This window comes from Microtus pennsylvanicus, chromosome 1 (assembly GCF_037038515.1).
Source record: "Microtus pennsylvanicus isolate mMicPen1 chromosome 1, mMicPen1.hap1, whole genome shotgun sequence".
Lineage (NCBI taxonomy): Eukaryota > Metazoa > Chordata > Mammalia > Rodentia > Cricetidae > Microtus > Microtus pennsylvanicus.
In genome coordinates, this window is record NC_134579.1 from 175,498,681 (window position 1) to 175,517,325 (window position 18,645).

Genomic DNA, 18,645 nt, shown 5'->3' on the forward strand with positions numbered 1-18,645 from the left:
CTGAAACAGTAACAGGGAGAGAAACGGCCTGTTTCCCCTTAATAATTAATGTGAGAAGAAAACACCTGCTTGCTCGGGTCCTGCAAAAAAAATGGTTTTAATACAGGGTCACAGAAAATGCAAAGGTTTTATGGCCCACTATAAACCAGCTCTTTGTCTTTTCCCACTAATTCTTTAGTGTCACATTTAACAAGACGAGGAAACTTCAGATAATAGAAGTGTTTGCAGATTAGACTAGCAAGCCATAAATAACACGGGGTTTTGTTCACCTAGCGATATTAAGGCAGCTTATCAATGTTTACGCCCTTCCTCTTTGTAATGATTGCTAACCCAGGCAAATGGAGCAAATGGAGTTTTCCCCCTCTGTCCTCTCACGCTGACAAGAGTACACATTCATAAGATCCTGTTATCAGAGTCCATGGTATAAAGAGTACGGTGTCACCTAAACAGTTGCTTGCTACCCGCAAACTTCTGTGTTGGAAGATGCTCCTGTTGTGTGCTTTCCTTCTTTGGCTCTCTCTTAGCAGTGGCCTCAGCGCCTACTGCCCAGGACGATGCAGCTGCGATCCTATGCAGTTCGTCCAATGCTACAGGCTCATGGAAGTACCTTCAGGCATTCCTTCCACCACCAAGAGACTCTACATTAGCCACAGCAGAATCCAGCACCTCCAGGTAACCCTGTCAGTCTCCTCTGACGTTGCTACAGTTTTATTCTTGGGGCAGGGTGTCGGTTGAGTTGTGGGGATTTTTATCTTGAATCATTCAAATCAGGCTCTTGTACGACCTGCTTCCTGGGCAGTGGTGAGATGCTTTATGCCTCTGGATATTTCTTTTTAGGGAGCTTGTCACAAACACCCTGCCCTGAAAGTCGGAATTTTATTTCAATTTTTTATCCAACAAGTTTAAACTGAGGTTTGACAAAGTACAGATGAAGAACGGGCTCTTTCTTTCTTAAAGGGCACATTGCTCAACCTGGAGTACAAGTCCTTTCAAAGGAAAACGTTTCATTTTATCCGACAGATAGCAGAACAGAGTATCACAAAACTATCGAAATGAACTGGCAGACCAGACTCAATCCTACAAATTCACATGCAGTCGGGGGGCTCCTGGTGTTTCTGAGAACCAAGGTGGAGATGTGTGGTTTTAATTTTGACAGGCTACTTGCGGTTCTCATGATGTGGACTACATGGTAATTTGTTTGCTTCTATATCCAGAAGACTCTGGAAATGTTATTACAGATTTGTCTGACTTTTGTAAGTTAAAAGAAATTAATGTTTGATCTTTGATGTTTCAGAAGGCATGACAAGGGCTCTCTCTAGATACATGACCATCTTAGACAAGCTATTAGCAAATCTCCGTGCCTCAATTTTTATTCTTGATGAAGTGAGAAGGCTGCATTACATAAGTCATCTTCTGGATAGAAAAGTCTATGGCTCTCTGATTTTTCCTTCAGTATTCCCTGCTACTGGCTCAGCACTCCAAGCCGCACTATAAGGAAATAGTTCTCTGAGAACTAGAGAGCTAACCTCTCTCTGAGAGACCTTAGGTGAAGCAATCTCTCCTCCAAAATAGAGACACCTATACACTTTGATTTTGGTTGAGAATTTTTCCCCGGAGTGTCTTAGTTTAATATAAACGGCATGGAATTACTATCCAGGCTCAACAAGCACAGCTATCTGCATCTGTTTGCTTTCTCTTCTACTCTAATTGTACCTAATACCAGAGAGCAAATCTGACCTTGCCTGCTGGGTCTTAGCATTTAGACAAGACAGCTGGGTAAATGCGAGACACTTAAATATTTGTTCTGCGACCTCAGCTGCCTGCAGAGGCTGGTAATGATCCTGCCACTCTGTTGTCAGTTGATGACTCATCAAATTCTATGGCCGAATGAGCCAATCTGTCACCTGTTGAGGCTTGTTGAACAGGGGTTTGTCCAGGAATTAGTTGTCTCTTGGAAGAGCAGGTCATATCAGAAAGATTGATGAAAGACAGTTTGTTTTGAGGGGAAAACAAAGAGCTCCAAGTGACCACATTTCGCTTGTACACCGTGAATACAATGTCTATTCTACAAGGAATACAAGGTATATTCTATTTATTTAGTTTGGACTTAAGAGAATTAGGTGCCCATATGGAAATAAAACCAACTTTGAGTAAACCCTCATATTATTAGTAACATAAATTTTGTATGACTTTATTATTATTATTATTATTATTGTTTTTTCGAGACAGTGTTTCTCTGTGGCTTTGGAGCCTGTCCTGGAACTAGCTCTGTAGACCAGGCTGGTCTCGAACTCACAGAGATCAGCCTGCCTCTGCCTCCCGAGTGCTGGAATTAAAGGCGTGCGCCACCATTGCCCAGCATATGACTTTATTATAAACACTAATATAAACAGCACTTTAATGGGATTATTATTTGTTTGTGCAATTTAACTGTGTTTGGAATTGTGAATGTCCTGCTTGAGAATCAGGATAAAAGACTAAAAATTCTGCTTCTGCCCTTAGGATAAGAGGAATTTTACTTATTAGATTGGCCTGTAAAAATCCCTGCTTCTCTGAGGTTCATGCTTTTGAACCATTATAGTCTTCCTTTTCCTTTTGCCCACTTTACACTACATGTCTCTCCCAGCAAGTTCATTGGTTTCCCATGCATCCTAAGTCCTGCATCCTTAGGGAGTGTTTAGTCTCTATGTGATGCCTAGTCTAGTGTCCCGGTCTCATGCCTCCATGGTCTCAAAATGAGACCATTTCCTCAATTCCACCTCACCTCAGCCATCTTCGTTCTATCATTTGGTTCTCTGAAAATCGCGTCTTATACTTCATCCTTCCCTTTACCACCATGACCATCTCCATCCCGAAAATCCTGACTTCTCCTTTTTTAAAAAAATATGTATGTATGTATGTATGTATGTATTTATTTATTATGTATACAATAGTCTGTCAGTGTGTGTGCCTGCAGGCCAGAAGAGGGCACCAGACCTCATTACAGATGGTTGTGAGCCACCATGTGGTTGCCAGGAATTGAACTCAGGACCTTTGGAAGAGCAGGCAATGCTCTTAACTGCTGAGCCATCTCTCCAGCCCCTGACTTCTCCTTTTAGTTGCCTCTCTTACCTTATGGAGACTCAGATCCCTGAATTTACCCACGTTCTCCCAGATACTCAGTTTATTTCCTATCTTCCTCCTTTCTCTACTGCTTCTCTCTGCAACCCACATTTAATTATCTAAACACTCTTCCAGCAAGGACTCAACCTAAAAGAAGTTAGCTCTTTAGTTCTGCAGAGTCTGGTAATGATTCTGCCACTTTGTTGTCAGTTGATGACTCATCAAATTCTGTTACTGAATGTGCCAATCTATCACCTGTTGATTCTCTTTTGTTGCTCCTATACCTAGACAAGTAGGTGTTGCTGAAGATGGTCACACATCAGATGGCTTGGGACCACCGTGAATACAAGGTCTCCAACCTCATCTGTGTTTTGTTCATCCTTTTTCATCTTCTTTTTTAAAATTTAATTGGATTTATTATGTGCATTGGTGTTTTGCCTGCGTGTATGTCTGTGTCAGGGTGTCGGATCCCCTGAAACTGCAGACAGTTGTGAGCTGCCATATGGGTACTAGGAATTAAACCCACTTTCTGTGAAAGAGCAGCCAGTGCTCTTCACCTCTGAGCAATCTCTTTAGCACCCCATTTTCCCCTTCTTCCTTCCTTTCTTTCTTTTGTCCAGGTTTGCCCTTCACTCCCTCACAATCTTCTACAGTCCCAGTACAGCTTTGGGTGTCCCAGTCAATGCTGCTGCCTCACTCTCAACAGAGGGCTGGCAGTCCATTCTGCTGACAGAGCATGACAAAACTCCCATCATTCCTGCTCAGTGTGTGCTAACACTGTGTCCTTCTCAGCTCTCTCCAGACCTGCTCTGGTGTTCTCCACCTGCACATCAGCAGTAGCCATTTCCTCCCTAGCACTTGGTTCTAAACCACACACTTGCCCCTCTTATTACAACAGTGAAGACCTCATCATTTTGTTCCTCTTCTCCCTACCACCTCCTTTGATTTTCCAGACTCTGTGCCTGTTTCAACTTCCTCACTTCACCCCTTCTTTCTTCTTCTCCCACCCCCAACCACCCCAAGACAGGGTTTCTCTGTGTAGCGTTGGCTATTCTGGAACTCGCTCTGTAGACCAAGCTGGCCTTGAACTCACAGAGAACTGCCTGCCTCTGCCTTCTGGATGCTGGGATTAAAGGTGTGAGCCACCACCTCCTGGCAAAGCTATTTTTTAAAGTATTTTGTGTGTGTGTGTGTGTGTGTGTGTGTGTGTGTGTGTGTGTGTGTCCATGCATGTGGAAGTCAGAAGGCAACTTATGGGAATTCTCTCTTTCTACTATGTGGGTCCCGAGGATTGAACTCAGATCCTTGAACTTGGCAGCAGGTGCTGAGTCATTTCTCAAGCCCCCTCTTCTTTAATTCACTGCGGTTTGACTCCTTCCCTTTCCATGTAATTAAAATTCTAAATCACGGCTGCATACTTCCATTTTCTGAAAATTTGCAGTCTCGTGTCCTTTGTGGAACCATATATCTATGCCTCTGCATTTTATCTTTTTGCTTATTTATTTTTCTATGCAGTCCTCCCTCCCCCTCACCTCCTTTGAAGTTTCTCAGTAAGTTGTAATTACTAAACAATGCCCTTATATGACCTCAGTGTATCTCAACAGTGATGTTTCCTCTACCCGATTTTTCAGTTTTCCCAGATTTCAGATTTATTCAGCTGTCACTGGGATTCTTTACTTAGGTATGAATGAGGATCTCAAAATAACATGCCTCAAACTAAATTTAGTCTTTCTCCCTTGCTTAGAGTCTGCTGTGATTGACTTCTTTAACTTAACAAAATATCCTCAAGGTACATCCATACTGTAGTTTATGTCAGAATTTCCCTCCTTTTAAAGGCTGTCTGGATTTTACTATACACACACACACACACACACACCATATGATTTACTGTATATATGATATAGTATGTATACAATATAGTATATATAGTAAGTATCTGATATATATATCATATGAATGATAGGTCATTTTTCATAGTAGTCATCAGACGTTGTATTCTTTCTTCATTTTTTCTACTGTGAGGCGTAGTGTTATGAATACTTATGTTTCAGGGGCTGGAGAGATAGCTCGGTGTTAAGAGCACTGCCTGCTCTTCCAAAGGTCCTGAGTTCAAATCCTAGCAACCACGTAATGGGAAACAACCATCTGTAATGAATACTTGTGTTTCAGTATAGAGATTTTTGTATGGACCTAGACAGTCCCTTTCTTTGGTATCTACATAGGAATAATTTTTTTTCACGAAATAAGGATCCTACCAGCATTTTGAATAACTCTTGGACTATCTTCCACAGTGGATCCAGGGTTTTGTATTCCTGTAGCAATTTTGACACCCCTAGCCACTCCACATCCTCACTGACTATCGCTGTCTTTTTTCTTTGTGCTTGTAGCCACCATAATGGCTTCAAGCAGTATTTTGTGCAGTTTTGATTTGTGCTTCTCAGCGGTTAACAACAGTGAACTATTTTCATTTGCTTGTTGGTAATTTGCACATTGTTTTGGGGGAAGTATAAATGCAAATTCAATGCTTTTTAAAGTTAGGTTACTTGTATTTTAATTATCAAGTTGTAAGCATGCTTCAGACAGTCTAAGTATAGGATTTTTACTATAGATACTACTTGCAAAGTTTTTCTCCCAGTCTGTGGGCTGTTTTCATTCTTTTTTTCTTTTTGGCAGCATCCTTTCAATGCACAGATGTTGTTTGCTTTGAACTGGTCTGGTCTCTCTTTTGTGTCTGTCTGGGTTTCACTTGTGCTTCCAGCCTTATGTCTGAGATGCTTCACCTCACCCAAGGTTGGGGATGTTTATGCCTGTAGTTTCCTCTGAGAGTGTATCGTTTTAGCTCTCACGTTTAGGTCCACACTCTACGTCCAGTCCACTTTTAAGTGTGGTATGAGAAAGCAATCATCCTTACCCCTTTGTATTCTCCGTCTTCTCGTATTGCTGTTCACTAACTCATGTTTGCTTTCAAGCCATAGTGAAGTACTTGCTTGTGCTGAGAGAAAGACATGGAAAGCATGTGGTACCAAAGCACCATGTGAACACTGCCAGGGCTCTCTCACTGAGAGGTACAGATTCAGTTCAGTTCCTTGTGTCCACGTCTGCAAAGCAGAACAAATCACTCCACTATTTTCATTCAAACTTCTACAAGCCCAAGTGTTATATTTCCTTCTAAGGAAGAGGTCAAATGTGAATATAGTTGTGGTAGTCAATTAAAATTATTCTAATGTACATTATTATTATTATTATTGTGTGTATGGAAGAGAAGTTATATCAATTTCCAACTGGGCAACTTCACAGTGGGATTACAGGTTATTTTTATTATCTTTCCACATTTCCCTGGAACATTAAGATAATTTATAGGGAACAAATGTTCCTTTCATAATCAGAAAAGAATCTACTTGCTGGTTGCTTCATATAGGCCAGAAGCCATCTCCTTGTGGGACCGGCAGTTTTGTCATATAATGGACCTCTAAAGAGCCCAAGGCGGGTGTGCGTGACACCCTGACCGTTGGACTACAGCCGGCCCCAGACTGAAACCAGAAGACAAGTCTCTCCTGGGAAAGCCAGTGGGGGCAAACCTGCTCCATAGCACATCGCTTGCTTTGTCCTGTTAAGAAACCCAAAGAAGCTGCCAGCCATGTTAAGGTTAGCTGTAGGGCAAATGCATCTCTCTCCACTTTTGTGCACACATCCTTGCTGAGGTCATGGAAAGAGGAAATCCGGTCTGGCAAATTTGTTTTCCCATTGTAAGCTCAGCAAACCCATTCCGAATGTTCAAAATCAAAGGATGACTTCTTCACCATAGTAACACCAGAATTCTACCTTCTCTACTCCAGTATGTCACAGCCATAAGGTTCCTAAAAATATACACTTGAAGAAGAAACCTATGCTGGTAGCTTTTCCCCTTGCTGTCAGCATATGGTTGGGTGGGCAATTTCAATCTTTCTTTTTTCTTTTTATTTTTTTGAGGTAGAGTTTCTCTGTATAACCACTCTGACTGTTCTAGAACTCATTCTGTAGACCAGGCTGGTCTCCAACTCACAGACATCTGCCTGCCTCATGCTGGGACTAAAGGTGTGTGCCTTCACAGTCCAGGTGTGTGCCTTTACAGTCCAGCAATTTCAATTCTTAAGCCTTGGCTGTCATCTTTGAAGAGTCCATAGACATACTTTGCAAAAATAAAACAGTAAATTTTTAGAAAATGGTGGCTATTTTAGTTAATAGCCATCAAAACTAATCCATGCTGACTCTGATAAAAATAATAAGAAAATATTTTTCATGCTTGTTAAAGGAAAAAAAATGTAGCCCAGGCTGGCCTCGAACTCGTGATCCTCCTGCCTCTGCCTCCTTCAGCAAATCCTACTGGCATGTGCCACCACAACCAGCTGAAAAAAAAATCTAGCTACTAGGTTCAGGTAGGATGTGGCAGCATGTATTTATTATCCAGGTTGCTCTCTGCACTTCATAAGTAGGAGTGAAAGCAAATTGAAATTTGGACAACATGCTTTTGGCTAGTCCCAAACAAACGCCCATTTGGATCCATGCAAATGACTCGTACAGTGTTATCAGGGTTTATGGTCGGTCCCTGAGGAGAGGCAGAAGTTTTAGCAACATCTAATTCTTCTTTTGGGGATCCAACAGGTCAGGAAGTGAAGGTCCATGTCTATTTCTGACTTTATATAAAAGATAAACACCTAGGAAAGGCCATTTCAGAATTCAGCGTGCAAGTGGAGCAGGCTGGTTCCTTTTGGGAGAGGGGGACTGAAAGTCCCCATTGATATGGGAGACCCATTTGTCCTAAAACTGTGTGGATTTGTGTCCGGATCTGGAGTTCCATTTGAAACGTCATAATTATAGGCCAAACACAGTAAAAATGGTGTGGCTTTGGAGTCCATAGATCTTGTCGAATGTCTCACTACTTCCTGGTTTTCTCATCTCGATACTAATATTGGCAATCGCAAACTTGAAATGCTGTTGAGAATCCGTAGGGAATATTTAAGAAAGTGCATGGCAGTCGTCAATACCGAGCAAGTGCAAAGAAACACTTGCTGTGAGGAAGAGAGCTAATTAATGTAGCTGATGGATCACGGAGAAGGTACCGAACACCAGCAGTAATGTATACCTCAATGCCGGTGGGTGCTGTGAGGACGCAGGGATGCCTTTGTCTCTTCGTGAAACTTTTCCATTGGTGGAGTATAAAGTGGGGATAGAAAACAGGCTTATTTTCCAAATTAAGCATAACTGAAAGCATTTTGAGTAATAGCCCAGTGACAGAGGAATCTGTGATATTTGAGCTTTGTTTGGCTTCTCATGTTTTTCCTCTTGTAATCGTGGTTTTTAGGATAAGAAAGTTTTTACAGTCTGCTGAGCCATTTGTAGATTGTTGAACTTCTGGCTATTGTAATGCAACAAAAGAACACTCTAGGGCATGAAGCTTTGTGCAATTTTTAAGTACTGCTGCCTAGAAAAGAATTTCCTGGATCAGAAAAAAAAATGTAGCAAGAGTTGACTAATAGCATATATCTGCCAATAGTGTGTAAAAGAGTGCTTTTAATGTCTTACACTAACGGGAGCTGTATTAGTCAGGTTTCTCAAGACCTAAGTTGGGAGGCAGATGTGGATGGGAATTCTGGAAGAATTGTGGAGGGGGGTTAGGGAGGGTAATGATCTGATTACATTATAAATGTGTATAAAATTAAAAATTTATCTAGACTTGATTTTATATTAGTATTCTAAGAGATAATTTAAAGAAAAACTCAAAAGGGAATTCTGAAATATCACTAGTCTTGCAATGAAAATGTGTACCTTTTTTTTTTGGCAGAATCTTAATTTATTTCTTTATTTTCTTGTCCACTCCCTTTTCTCTCTCATCGTCATCACTATCACTGCTGCTGCTGCTGTTGCTATTTTGCAGCCAGCTAACTTCACGGGACTGTTGGCTCTGGAAGATTTTATTCTGCTAGCCAGTGGAACAGAGTCTGTCGAAAATGACACCTTCAAAACTCTGAGTACTTTAAGGACCCTGGAACTTTGGAAAAATAAATTGAGAAGAGTCCCCAGTGCTCTCCCAGCCAACCTCGAAGTGTTAAAATTAAACGATAATTCCATATGTGCTCTACATAGATCAGATTTCGAAGGACTGAAGAAATTAAAAGTCCTTGAGCTTAAAAACAACTTGATCTCTTCCCTGTCTCCCAGCATGTTCCCCTCGCTCATCAGTTTGCAAAGTCTGGTGGTGGATGGAAACAATATAAACTCTATAGCTGGACCACTGAACCTTCCACATCTCAAGTACATGAGCGTGGAGAACAACAAACTCCATCTTATACCAGGGAACGTCGTCGCTTCTTTGCAGAATTTGCAGTTCCTCAGTTTCAGTGGTAACTTTCTGACGAAAATTCCTATAAACCTACCCAGATCCTTGCTGTCGTTAAAGATGGAGAGAAACCAGCTCAAAGTCATTAGGTTCCGAGATGTGAGACACTTGGAGAACCTGTCCCATCTCTACCTGTCAGAGAACTTCCTGTCTTCTATTGATGGGGCACAGGTGCTTACCAATTTAACTACTCTTGAGGTCTCCCAAAACCGGCTTCAAACGTTGCCTCCCAGGCTGCCAGCAAGGTTACAGAAGCTTGACTGTAGCAGTAACTTCATCCAGAAAGTGACGGCGCCAGAATTCCAGGACCTCCGAGACCTGAAACATCTGTTTCTCGACAACAATGTCGTTAGCTTGTTTGAGGCGGGAGCCCTTCAGAGGTGTTCACAGCTGTCCAACCTGGCCCTGGAGCAGAATCTGCTATTGTCCATACCTCTGAGGTGAGTGAATACTGTCATTTGCTGTAAGTTCCAGAAGCATTCTGCCGGCACTGGCACACACCAGCTGCCAAGCAGAGTCATCAGCTAGAAAAGAAAACTAGGGGTTACAGTCAGAAATTTCCAACAGTGGTTGAGAATCCCCAGTGTGCAAACCGAATTCATAGGAAATTAATGTTTGCTCCTGGAACAACACACACAGGTGCTATTGAGAGTGACAGACAAACTGTAGAAAGTATATCTTGATTTCTAAGTATATGGTATGTGTAACTGGCTGACTAGGCATGGGTAACCACTAGCAAGGACACCAGGAAACATGGATGGGGAATATTTGGTAAGATACTGTTGTAATAGGAGCAGCGGGCTACATTTCTGGCACCCGGCCGTCTGCACGGCTAGCTTTATACCTGAAATAATTACACGGAAACTGTATTTTTTTAAACACTGCCGGGCCCATTAGTTCCAGCCTCTTATTGGCTAGCTCTTACATATTGATCTAACCCATTTCTAATAATCTGTGTAGCCCACGAGGTGGCTTACCAGGGAAGATCTTAACCTGCAGCTGTGTAGGGTGGGAGAATCATGGCGACTGCCTGACCCGGCTTCTTTCTCCCAGCATTCTGTTCTGTCTACTCCTCTACTTAATTTTCTGTCCTATCAGGGCCAAGGCAGTTTCTTTATTAACCAATGAAAGTAACACAGACAGATAACCCTCCTCCATCAAGATACTTTTAGTTTGAAAAACATCAAGGTAGTACTTATGTGGGAAAAATATAAATCTATAATCTAATTCCTTGTTATAGGAAGAATATGAGAAAGCCTCATATTCTTCAGGGTGCTATGACTCAAAGGCTGAAGCAGGCTCTGCATATCTGTCTGTGTCTGTATGAGTGGGTAAGTCCATCAGCCTTAGTCTTACCTTCTGTAAGCTTTCTTTGTCTTCTCTGCTTCTGGCCCCTCCTCTACTTTCCTCTCTTCCTCCCCGTCCTCCTTTTCCCCTCTCTTTAAGTCCTTCTTCTTCTTCTTCTTCTTCTTCTTCTTCTTCTTCTTCTTCTTCTTCTTCTTCTTCTTCTTCTTCTTCTTCTTCTTCTTCTTCTTCTTCTTCTTCTTCTTCCTCTCTTCTTGCCACTCACATTTCACAGATTCCCTTTCCAAATGTTCTTCCCTCCATACACACTTCACTTCAGCTATTTCCCTAACTACTCAACCATCCCCTTAACCACACAACCATCCCCTTAACTACTCAGCCATTCCCTTAACTACTCAACCATTCCCTTAACATTTAACCATCCCCTTAAATACTTAGCCACCCCCTTAACAACTCAGCCATCCCCTTAACTACTTAACCATCCCCTTTAACTACTCAATTATCCCCTTAACTACTCAGCCATCCCCTTAACTACTCAGCCATCCCCTTAACTACTCAGTCATTCCCATAACTACTCACACAACCCCTTAACTACTCAGCCATTCTCTTAATTACTCAACCATCTTCTTAACTACTGAGTTATCCCCTTAACTACTCAGTCATTCCCTTAACTATTCAGCTATCCCTTTAAACTACTCAACCATCCCCTAAACAACTCACCCATTCCCTTAACTACTAATAATCTAGTCATAAATTTACATCTGTGTGCATGTGTTTGCACATGTCAAGGCTCATGTGTAGAGGCAGAGAACAACATGCCAGTGTTGGATTTCTTCTTCCATCATATGAGTCCTGGGGACTGAATTCAAGCTGTCAGTCTTGGCAGCAGGAGCCTTCACTAGCTAAGCCATCCTTGCTTCCCCCCAATTTACGTTTAAGACATAGCATGCCATTTATTGTATCTATTTAAAAAATTTAAAATCTTTTCAACACTTCATCAAAAAAAAAGGACTTCTTGTCCTGCCCACTATCTTTATCAAGTTTCTTATAATTAATATAAGCTTCTGGCTTCCATACACTCCCATGGTGCCCACTTTACCTAATTCATTATTATTTACAAAGACTATCAGGAAAGGAAGAGCTGGGGCTGGAGAGATGGCTCAGCGGTTAAGAGCATTGCCTGCTCTTCCAAAGGTCCTGAGTTCAATTCCCAGCAACCACATGGTGGCTCACAACCATCTGTAAAGACGTCCGACACCCTCATATGGTCTTCAGGCACACAGACAGAATATTGTATACATAATAAATAAATAAATAATTTTAAAAAAAGGAAAGGAAGAGCTATCTTCATTTGTTTATTTATTTGTTATTTATTTATTTATTTGGTTCTTTGAGACAGGGTTTCTCTGTGTAGCTCTGGAGCCTGTCCTGGAACTCTATCTGTAGACCAGGCTGGTCTTGAACTCACAGAGATCTGCCTGTCTCTGCCTTCCCAGTCCTGGGATTAAAGGTGTGTGCCACCACTGCCTGGCTAGGAAGAATTATCTTTAATATGTACAGATTTTTTTTCCTGAGCTGGAAAGGAACTTTTATTGCATAGTGTGATATCTGTAGCCAGTACAAAACATCAAAAAGTGATTCCCCCTTCTCCCAAAGGGACTTTAACAATTTGAGCAGTGAGCTTCTTCGTACTCTTTCTTGTCCGCCTTCCATGTTGTTTTCAGATGGTCTTGTCTCAGCATTCAGATGCCTCCTGTGTTAGGAGTTATTTGTCTGTGACATAGCTACAGAGGCTTCCTCTTCTTTTCTCCTCTAACTTTGTACAAGGCTTTTGCAATACAAAATGTTTTAGGTTTATTGATTGATCAGTTTTTAATTACATCTAGATTTTGAGTCATAGAAGTTTTTTAAATAGAATTAGTAATTTAAATTTTATGATAATATTGTATAATCACACATTAGCTCATTATTTTATAACTTCTAAAATATTGGACATTAGGCCTTTGTTGGTTTTTGCTATTATAATTCAATATGCTACAAACATTTGCAAATAAATCTTTATGAATTTTTCCTATTATTTCCTGGCTGGAGTTATGACATTATTTAAACTTGTTACATTTCATTACATTGTTTCTGAAAAGAAACCAACTGATGATTTCCTCAACAGTTTTTAGTATATCTTTGGGAGAGGAATGCTTTAAAGTTTAAAATCGAATCATTTTGTAATTTCATATGTCATAACATGCAGCTCCGTTTCCTGCCTTGAGAAGAGGTGGAACTGTATAGAGGAGCAGCTGCTGTCCATTGCCTTGGAGATTTTGAATGATGGTTGATGGAAAGAGCCTCCTTTCACCTCCTGTTTCTTAACTTTGCAGGCTCCCTAAGACTCTGGCCAGGCTGGACCTCAAGGGCAATGCCATCCAGGACATGGCTGAGAGGGAGCTCAGGGACCTCAAACTGCTTCAGGTTCTGAACCTGAGGAACAACAAGATCTCCGCCTTAGACCTCAAGGCCCTGGAGGGGCTGCCCCGGCTCAGGCACCTGTACCTGGACGGAAACCCCTGGAACTGCACCTGCAGTCTCCTCCGTGCCAGGGAAGTCCTGAAGGCCAAGGGCACGGACGTGAAAGGAGGGCAGTGTGCGGCCCCAGCAGAGCGACAAGGGGAGAGCTGGATGTCTTCCAAGAAGATCGTGAGACAATGCGAGCACCACTTACCCCAGAATGAGAGAAGCAAAGAAATCAAGAAGAAATCAAAACTGGAAGACTCTTCCAGCGTCAGACTCAGCCTGGATGATGACGACGATGATTATGAAATAGATTAGTGATGAGCTTTGTTTTCAGTTTAGAAAATGATTTTTAATGTTCAGTCTCAGAAAGACGCTATCCTTTAGATATGTAAGCCTCCTTTGTAAGTGGTTTTTGTATTTGTGAAGGTGAAATAAGGGTTAAGATTAGTTAAAATGTGGGGGGAAAGAAACAATTGATGTGTTTCCTACTTTGAAACAATTTTGTGCTTTAGTCTGCAACCTAGGTAGATAATGTCAAATAAAATTATAAAAAAATAAAATAAAGTTAATCAACGTTCCGTAAGTAGAGTATTTTGTTTTACCAAATAATTGTTGACGTTTTTATATGAAGCTGCTGTTAATGGCCTACACTACAAACTGCCAGGATAAGCAACGACATCAGAATGACTAAGTTACTAGAACAATTCTCAGTAATTCACAGAGTAAACGGAGCAGCTGGGGAGTCTGGTGAGAACAGCGTATTCCCTTCCTCTCAGGAGTGTGAAATACCGAGGAGACAGACAGACAGCAGGCTGTGGGAAAGGCTCCTAGGAGACAGACAGACAAGCTGCAGGAGAGGGTTATTTTGGTTGGTGGTCTCTGAGACATCGGTGCATGGTTGTGTGGTAGGAGCGTGTAGCAGAGGCCTCGTTCACCTTACGGCAGCCAGGAAGGAAAGAGACTTGAGAAGGGAGCCAACCAACAGGACATGGCTTTCAACTAACCCCCAGTCACCCGAATTTCTCTAACTAGTCTCTACTCCTAAGTTCTATCATTTCAATGGTGGCATGGTGGGGTGGGTTTGAGTATGGGAGCTAGGGATCAAACTACTTGAGGGACTGACACAGAAGCATGCATCAGAGACATCCTTAGCTTCTCCAAGGCTCTTCTCTCTGGAGAATAAAGCACTTTCTAGTACTTCCGGAGTCTGTTTTCCTCCCTGCAAGATTTCTACCCTTGGAGGCAGTGGGCAGGAAGGCTATTTGGCCTAGTTGACTCCAGAAGGTCTTTACCAAAACCCAAAGAAATGCAGAAGAGGAAGTGTGAGTTAGTGGTGTATTATCACAGATGTCGCCACATGGTGCTTTGAGTTATAACATTCAGTTTCTCCGAGTTAACCACAGGCTCCACAGTGCCTTCCTTCTGGTTAGCTGCATCTTGAGGGTTGGTTTCTTGTCTGTGAATAGGAGGACACAGATGGCAGAACAGTACTTTTCTCTGTCCATTTCTGGGTACACTCTATTTGTAAATACATTTGAAACCCCATTCAAAATTAGTTTTTGTTCTCATTAGTAAAGAGTTATCTGTGCATAGGTAGGAAAGATTTCCATCAAATATCCCTCATGGCAGAGAAAATAAATAGGGGTCAGGAAGTTGGGCAAAGAGGCCACCAAAGGTAGACCTTTCTTCACTGGCATGTTTTAAATTAGAATTTCACACAGGTTTTACTTTATTTGATTTATGTTTATATTTTCTTTCTTCAAAATATTTATGAAAATTGAAATTCTTTGAGAGGAGCCCTATGTATATTTTGGTTTCTGAGATTCCCTAGTACACTGACATTTCCTTCCTCAACACAGAAATACATCAATCAGAGAATTTATACACATTTTTCCTTGCTATTACACAGAGTAGACCTATATTTCTCTCTAAAAAATGGTTAGTTATGTGTGATGTGTAATGATTTCTGTGCTCTAACACCTTCTGGAGAGTCTCAGTTTCTAGTTGCAAGGGTTTGAGAATGAAGCTAGTCATTTTGCACATGAGGGAGCTGGCCTGGAGGGGCTCACAGACAGGAAAATTCAGAGCTGGGGCTTGGTCAAGCTCGAATTGTTTTTTTTTTTCAGTGCTCCCCAGAACTGAACCCAGGGTTTGATGCTTGCTGAATAAGGGTTCTACTGTGAAACACTCCCCAGCCCTGCATCTGTTTTTATTTTGAGTGCAGCCTTTCAACATAGCATTCATGCGTGCATGCATGTGTGTGCGTGTGTAGGGATTGAGCCTAGAACCTTGGGCTTGCTCGGCAAGTTTTCTGCCAATTTTCAATCTCCCAGTTCTTTCAAAATGTTTAAGTTGGAGACAGGATCTCCTTGTGTTGACCAAGTTGGCTTTGAACTCACTCTGTAGCCCAGGCAGGGTTTGAACTTGTGACCCTCTTGCCCCCAACTCCTTGAGTAGGGATTACAGGCTTGTGCATCCAGACCCAGTTTACTTCTAGGCCTTTTTATATAAGTTACATGAATTTTACCAGCACTGAGCGATTCTATGACTCAAAAACTTGTAGTTTTTTTGAGTTAATCTTACTGTATACATATTAATTTATTTGGTTTTGTGTTGATAAACTTTTTTTTAACTTTTTATTACAAATATCACATGGATATCTTTGTGTATAGCTTGTTTCTTATGCAGATGTATATATTAATAGAATACATTCCTAGAAATGGAGTTTCTGGGAAGATATGTTCATGAAAATTCTTAATTTCAATTTTTATCTTAAATGACATATGCAACAAATATGTAAGCCACAAAACACAATAGTTGAATACCAATGGTCTTTACATTTTTAAAGGCCCCTAAACACACACACACTCTCTCTATATATATGTATGTATATTGCTGTTCTTATAAGTGATCCATAAATTTAATATATATATATAACATATATACACACAGAAATATAACCTTTACTACATCTCCACACACACACACACAACCCTTCCTACGTCTACACACACACACACACACACACACACACACACACACACACACTTAAAGCTCTGTTTTGTTAAGGACTGTAGTTCAGTTATGTCTAACATCTTTTAGTTAATTAGGTAATTTACTCAGCTAAATTTGCTTAATCAAATACACACATACACATCAATGAGTTCATTATTGTGCATATAAGTGACCCAGAAATTAAACTGTTTTCCATAATATACTTGCACTTGTTTGATGACTGTTGAAAACTGAATGATTATTGTAGGAGCTGCGGGCCTCTTTCCACAGCCTGGCTCCTGGCCGCCTGGCTAGCTTATACCCCGAAATAACAACACACAAATTGTATTCTTTTAAACACTGCTTGGCCCATTATATCTAGCCTCTTCTGGCTAACTCTCATATATTGCTTTAACCCATCTCTAACAATCTGTGTAGCACCAGTCTTACTGGGAAAGATTCAGCATGTCTGACCTGGCGGCTTGCTTCATTGCGTCTGCCCAGGAGAGGGGAGCATGGCGTTTGAGCTCACTTCCTATTCCTCCCAGCATTCTGTTCTGTTTACTCCACCCACTTATAGGCTGGCCTATCAAGTGGGCCGAGGCAGTTTCTTTATTAGCCCATGACCTTCCTCCATCAAATGATTGCCGGAGTATCACCCAAAATGAAAGGGAGGACACAAATGGCTCAAAGCACAATTTATGAGAATAAGCTTTGTGACTGGTGACAACCCAGTTCTGATAATGGGAAATACTACTACTACTACTACTACTACTACTACTACTACTAATAATAATAATAATAACAAAACCAATAATGGTATATCTTATATTTTCCTATTTTTTCTAAGGCGAAATTTTACTGTAATATCCTCTGTAAGTTTTCCACTAAACACTGTTCTTAGGAATCCAATATAGAGTACTTGACATAATAGCTATTATTCAGATGTCCAGGTAATCACCTTGATGATCAATATTTAATGTCAGTTTGGCTGGATTTAAAATTGTGCAGGAGATTAACCCCCAGTAAATCTATGGGGGCATTTCCAAAAAGGATTAATTGGAGAGAGATTCACCCTGAATGTGGTTGATGCCATCTCATAGACTGGGGCTCAGACCTAATAAAAGAAAAAAGGACTAAGTCAGGGCATTCTCCTTCCTCTGATACCCCCAGATGTGAGCAAGTAGCAGCCCTCTTGCTTCAGCTGTTGTGGTTTCCCCACCGTGAGGGATTATACCCTCAAGCCATAGGTGGAACAAACCCTTTCATTTATTCTTATGAAGCTGTTTCTTGTCAGGTGCTCAGCTACAGAAACAGAGAAGTAGCTAAGACCATCAGAGACAAGAGTCTGTACCGTGGGGTGCTCATGGTTCCATCATGGATTCAGATAATGCCTTACAGTTGTTCAGCCTCAGCTACTTTCTTCCCATACCCTCCACCCACAAGCCTGGATTGGATTACTGTTTGTAAGGCTTACGCTATTTATTTCTTCTTGGCCACTTTTCCTTTTTATTTCTTATGCTGGGGGTTGACCTAAGGCCTCGTGCAAATGGGACAGGTTCTCCACCACTGGGTGAAACACCCAGCACTGACTTCTCTTAGTAATCACAAAGCCACTGAAAATTGCTTAAAGAGGCCTCAAGTGTCCATGAGTTATTTAAAAGGTAGCTCATGATAACGATTCATCTAGAAATACAGTGAAATTCCAAAGGAGGCTTTGTACTGTTAAGGGTTATTTTTTTATTCATTGTTTTTAGGTATCACTCAAAGGAATGGGTTTCATTGTGAAAGCTTCATGCACATCTATTATAATATTCATCTCTCTCTGAGCCGCTTTACCCCTCCCACCCGTCCCTTTCTTCCTCCAGTCTCTCCCTCTCTCATGGCACATGTGCCCCTCACCCTCTCCCACGGTCATCCCTTTCCTTTAATCCTCTTTCGCCCTCCCATGGTTCCCTTTCCACAAAGGCTATATGTGTGTCACCAGGGAGTTTTAAGAAAACCCTTCCCTCCACTGTTGTATTCAGTCCTAAGGAGGGCATGTCAAGCCGTTTCCTCGTCGTTTCCTTTCTTTAGGAGCCTTTGAAAGTGTAAAGACTATGGGTAGATAGTGACACTATTGCCATTTGTGATAAAAATATAATTTAAGGGTTTTCACAGACATATCTGTCCAACAACTTCATTTCGAGGACTGTATCCTATTTATATGCATCTGCATAAGAAAGAAGCTATACACAACAATATTCATGTAATATTTGTAATAAAAAGTAAAAAACCCAAAGTTTATCAACAGAAAACCATATAAATGATTATGTATACAGTACCATGAACTAAAAAATCAAGTCATAAAGTGTGTAAAT

At 41.2% G+C, this 18,645-nt stretch overlaps 1 protein-coding gene across 1 annotated transcript; it reads left to right on the forward strand.

Annotated features, from left to right (window-relative positions):
- Positions 1-483: 483 nt before the first annotated feature.
- LOC142842518 (nephrocan-like) lies at positions 484-13,606 on the forward strand. The gene is made up of 3 exons (XM_075959248.1): positions 484-672; positions 9,017-9,918; positions 13,159-13,606. The coding sequence occupies exons 1-3, from the start codon at positions 484-486 to the stop codon at positions 13,604-13,606; spliced, it is 1,539 nt and encodes a 512-aa protein (XP_075815363.1).
- The last annotated feature ends 5,039 nt before the right edge of the window (positions 13,607-18,645 follow it).

Bases quoted from the DNA above. Each gene is read 5' to 3' on its own strand.
- LOC142842518 (XM_075959248.1), top strand. From the start codon at position 484: ATGCTCCTGTTGTGTGCTTTCCTTCTTTGGCTCTCTCTTAGCAGTGGC. The intron at 673-9,016 runs GTAACCCTGTCA...GCTATTTTGCAG, and splicing joins GCAGAATCCAGCACCTCCAG to CCAGCTAACTTCACGGGACT. The intron at 9,919-13,158 runs GTGAGTGAATAC...TTAACTTTGCAG, and splicing joins CTATTGTCCATACCTCTGAG to GCTCCCTAAGACTCTGGCCA.